The 5,179-nt window shown below is 33.9% G+C and overlaps 1 protein-coding gene across 1 annotated transcript; it reads right to left on the minus strand.

Annotated features, from left to right (window-relative positions):
• Window positions 1-565, minus strand: LOC137253167 (larval cuticle protein 65Ag1-like). Its single transcript, XM_067789657.1, has 2 exons — window positions 395-565; window positions 1-299 (listed from the first exon to the last, which is right to left on the minus strand). The coding sequence occupies exons 1-2, from the start codon at window positions 508-510 to the stop codon at window positions 110-112; spliced, it is 306 nt and encodes a 101-aa protein (XP_067645758.1). The 5' UTR covers window positions 511-565; the 3' UTR covers window positions 1-109.
• Between the last annotated feature and the right edge of the window lie 4,614 nt (window positions 566-5,179).

The raw sequence follows: 5,179 nt of genomic DNA on the forward strand, positions 1-5,179 counted from the left end.
TTTTCTCCATATAAAAGAAATGTATTTGTTTAATCTTAAATTTTTTTATTCTTTCAACTATTATTTACAACTATGTTACAATGATTCAGTCTTTCACTCCCAAAATAATTTATGCAGAAGGTATATGGGCACCTTGTGGTTGGAAACCGTACTCATCAGCAACATAGTTGACAGCGTATGTCTGGCCATCATCACCAACATACGAATATGAGCCCTTGACGGCGATAGCCTCTTGCTCAGTGCCCAAATTGCGAACTTCTCCAGTTTCCTGTGATTTAATTCCATTGCTTGTTTCTTGCCTTAAAATATAAACAAAAACAAAATATATTGCATTAAGCCACTTACACAACGCGCATTTATTAAAGCAAATCAAAACTGTATAATTTCTACTTACGCGTATTGGTAGTTAAGTGGTTGTACATCGGAATCTAGACGCACAATTTGCGCATCTTTATCTGCGGCAGCCATGACGGTGGCGAAGAGTGCGACAAAAACGATGACAAATTTCATGTTTGCAAAAAATTAAGGAACGGTTTCTTTTAGTTTTGCCAAAATGCGCTGTGGACTGCTTGAAAGCTAATGATGGTAATTTTATGGTGTGACAGAGTATTTATAATGCACCAACCCAAAGCCAACTCATTCGACCTTATGACGTACGCAGTTTATTCTTGTTTTAGTTTTGTTTTTTTTTTTTTTTTGCTTGTTTTCTATAAATAGATTCACTTTTATATTTTTGCAAAGATTGTTTAAAATTTTTTTGGGTGCTTTTGATTTAGTTTTGCTTGCGTTTTTTATTGCAGTTTTTTATGTCAATTTGACTTTGCTCGATCTCCTTGTACATCGCATCTTTGCTTATGACACATACCAATGCAACAACAATGAATAGCTGAATGGCGCTTTTTGTAATGCATTAATTGGCCATAACCAAAGTTGACGTTTACATTTGGGGGAACGAGTTTCTTATGTACTCGTTTCCTTTTGTCCAATGGTCAATTCATAAACGTAAATCAAGAAATGACCGACCTACTCCAACTTACAACTTCTTGCTTTACTTGCCGGCATTGCAAAACACGTGTAAGCTGAGGGTAAGTCAACTGAGAAATTCATAACCAAAAAAACTTTTTTCAATTCCTCGATACACGAACGCATAGCGCCTCTGATAAAAATTGATGAAGGCCTACGTATTCAGTACTCAATGAAACATAAAAAAATTATAAACAAATTATAATAATGAAAATAATAAGGTAAAAAAGATAATAGAAGAGCAGTTTTATGAATTACTTACAAGGTAGCCGGAGACGATCGGGCTGGGCGTTCAAAGTTTAAAACTGAATAAATGCAGTGACGATGGAAATGCCCAAAAATTCGATCACGGTACCATATTTTTGGATAACAAGACTGCGAAGAAACAGAAAACGGGAACTGAATTTGTTGGGCATGAGCTGCTTCGGCCGATAGATTAATAAAGAAAAAACCAAAAGTTTTCACTTTTTCCCTCTATGCATTTCGGCGCTTTCGCGTCACCATCGGGAAGGTCTACATTTATTTTAAAAAACAGAAACATGTAAACACAAAATGAAATGTAAGAATACAGCACAATCAATAGACATAAACATTAACATTTAGAACTTTACTCACATTAATTTGATTAATTTTTTAAATACAAAAACATCACATATTAACATTAAACATATTGTTTTTATATTATTATTTGTTTAAATGTTAAAAATCACAGCTGTGTAAGCGCTGTTTGTGTTGTCCACGTCTTCTTAAAAATTCATTACGTTTTAACGGAACTTTTCGTTGTTCCTTTGCCAATCAACCGGTGAAAATGTAAAAGTTTGCCAAAAAAGTAACCAGTTCCCAAAAATTTACTGGCTCAAAAAAATTGTATTTAAACAAGTAAGGAAGGCTAAGTTCGGGTGTAACCGAACATTTCATACTCAGTTGAGAGCTATAGAGACAAAGTAAGGGAAAATCACCATGTAGGAAAATGAATCTAGGGTAAGCCTGGAATGTGTTTGTATGACATGTGTATCAAATGGATGGTATTAAAGAGTATTTTAAGAGGGCCATGGTTCTATAGGTGGACGCCATTTAGGGATATCGCCATAAAGGTGGGCCAGGGGTGACTCTAGAATTTGTTTGTACGATATGGGTATCAAATGAAAGGTGTGAATGAGTATTTTAAAAGGAAGTGGGCCTTAGTTCTATAGGTGGACGCCTTTTCGAGACATCCCCATAAAGGTGGAACAGCGGTGACTCTAGAATTTGTTTGCACGATATGGGTATCAAATGAGAGGTGTTAATGAGTATTTTAAAAGGAAGTGGGCCTTAGTTCTATAGGTGGACGCCTTTTCGAGATTTCGCCATAAAGGTGGACCAGCGGTGACTCTATAATGTGTTTGTACGATATCGGTATCAAATTAAAGGTATTAAAGAGGGTTTTAAAAGGGAGTGGAGGTAGTTGAGTATGTGAAGGCGTTTTCGAGATATCGACCAAAATGTGGACCAGGGTGACCCAGACCATCATCTGTCGGGTACCGCGAATTTATTTATATATGTAATACCACGAACAGTATTCCTGCCAAGATTCCAAGGGCTTTTGACTTTGCCCTGCAGAACTTTTTCATTTTCTTCTACTTAATATGGTAGGTGTCACACCCATTTTACAAAGTTTTTTCTAAAGTTATATTTTGCTTCAATAAACCAATCCAATTACCATGTTTCATCCCTTTTTTCGTATATGGTATAGAATTATGGCATTTTTTTTCATTTTTCGTAATTTTCGATATCGAAAAAGTGGGCGTGGTCATAGTCGGATTTCGTTCATATTTTATACCAATATAAAGTGAGTTCAGATAAGTACGTGAACTGAGTTTAGTAAAGATATACCGATTTTTGCTCAAGTTATCGTGTTAACGGCCGAGCTGAGGGATAGACGGTCGACTGTGTATGAAAATGGGCTTGACTTCAACTGATTTTGCCTTTTATCACAGAAAACCGTTAGCATCCTCGAATCTAAGCCCCTACCAAATTTCACAAGTATTGGTAAATTTTTGTTCGACTTATGGTATTAAAAGTATCCTAGACAAATTAAATGAAAAAAGGCGGAGCCACGCCCATTTAGAAATTTTCTTTTATTTTTGTATTTTGTTGCACTATATCATTACTGGAGTTGAATGTTAACATAATTTACTTATATACTGTAAAGATATTAAATTTTTTGTTAGAATTTGACTTTAAAAAAATTTGTTTTTTTAAATTGGCGTGGTCGTTCTCCGATTTTGCTAATTTTTGTTATCCATACATATAGTAATAGGACTAATGTTCCTGCCAAATTTCATCATGATATCTTCAACGACTGCCAAATTACAGCTAGCAACACTTCTAAATTACCTTCTTTTGAAAGTGGGCGGTGCCACGCCCATTGTCCAAAATTTTACAAATTTTCTATTCTGCGTCATAAGTTCAACTCACCTACCCAATTTCATCGCTTTACCCGTCTTTGGTAACGAATTATCTCACTTTTTAAATTTTTCGAAATTTTCGATATCGAAAAAGTGGGCGTGGTTATAGTCCGATATCGTTAATTTTAAATGGCGATCTGAGATGAGTGCCCAGGAACCTACGTACCAAATTTCATCAAGATACCTCAAAATTTACTCAAGTTATCGTGTTAACGGGCGGACGGACGGACGGACATGGCTCAATCAAATTTTTATTTTCAATACTGATGATTTTGATATATGGAAGTCCATATCTATCTCGATTCCTTTATACCTGTACAACTAACCGTTATCCAATCAAAGTTAATATACTCTGTGAGCTTTGCTCAACTGAGTATAAAAAGAGGTTTTCAAAACGGAACCGGTTAATGTAACTTTTTGTATGAAACAAGTTACTTTCTTAAAATCGGATACGTTTTTAGAACTGGTAACTTATTTGAATATTCGGAACTGAAATTGGAAATTCTGAATTTAAATCTGAATTTTCTGAACTTCAATTGCAAATCCTGAGCTTATGTTGTAATTTTCTGAACTAGAATTGAAACTTTCTGAATGTAAATTGGAAACTTTGAGCTTGAATTGGAGACTCTGAGCCTGAATTTTAATTTGCTGAACTTCTATTGTGATTTACTTGATTTGTATTGAAATTTCTGAACCTTAATTGTACCTGTCTGAATATAAATTGGATTTCTGAAACTGAGTTCGAGTTTTCTGAATTTTAATTGGAAGTTCTAAACTTGAATTGTAATTTTCTGAACTTGAATTGGACTTTCTGAAATATAGCTTAAATTTTCTGAACTTGGTTTGTAATTTTCTGAATTAAAATTGGAAAATCTGAACTTGAATTGCAATTTGCTGAACTTGAATTGGAAATTCTGAACCTGAATTATAATTTTCTGAACTTGAGTTGTGCCTTTCTGAATTAAAATTGGACTTTGCGAAACATTGTTAAAGTTTTCTAAACTTTAATTGTAACCTGCCAAATTTTAATTGGAAATTCTGAACTTCAACTTCAATTTTCTGAACTTGAATTGGTAATTTTGAGGCTGAATTGTAATTTACTAAACTTAGATTGTGCCTTTCTGAATTTAAATTGGACTTTAAGAAATAGACCTGGACCTGATTTGTAACTTTCTGTACTGAAATGGGAAATTCTGCACTTTAATTGTAATTTTCCGAACTTGAATTTTAACTTTCTTAATTATAAATAAATTTCCGAACTTCAATTTCTGAAATTGAGTTCAATGTTTCTAAACTTGAAATGCAACTTTCTGAATTTAAATTGGTTTTTCTGAAATTGAGCTCAAATTTTCTGAACTTAAATTGTAACTTTCTTAATTTAAATTGAAAATTCTGAACATGAATTGAAATTTCTGAACTCGAATTATTACTTTCTCAATTTCAGTTGGAAATAATTCTTCCGAAGTTGAATTCTCCTAAACTCTTCCAGATGTTTTGATATGTCAATGTATTTGTTAATGCCGCTCCAGTTTATGCTGTTTTCCTCTAATATTTATACTGCTTTTCCCACGGCTACTACGCTTACTTCCAAATAGTACGATATATTATAGGTCCTACTCCTAACAATAACTTTGAACTATCCGTGTACATACGTATGTATCGCCCCATCCTCGCGTAAGTTTTCCACTTCTTTCATGGCTTTAAGATGC

This window comes from Eurosta solidaginis, chromosome 5, assembly GCF_040869045.1.
Source record: "Eurosta solidaginis isolate ZX-2024a chromosome 5, ASM4086904v1, whole genome shotgun sequence".
NCBI classification, from domain to species: Eukaryota; Metazoa; Arthropoda; class Insecta; order Diptera; family Tephritidae; genus Eurosta; species Eurosta solidaginis.

Excerpts from the sequence above, each read along its gene's own strand:
- LOC137253167 (XM_067789657.1), bottom strand. The coding sequence starts at position 510 with ATGAAATTTGTCATCGTTTTTGTCGCACTCTTCGCCACCGTCATGGCT. Across the intron at positions 300-394 it reads CCACTTAACTACCAATACGC|GCAAGAAACAAGCAATGGAA; the intron begins GTAAGTAGAAAT and ends TTATATTTTAAG.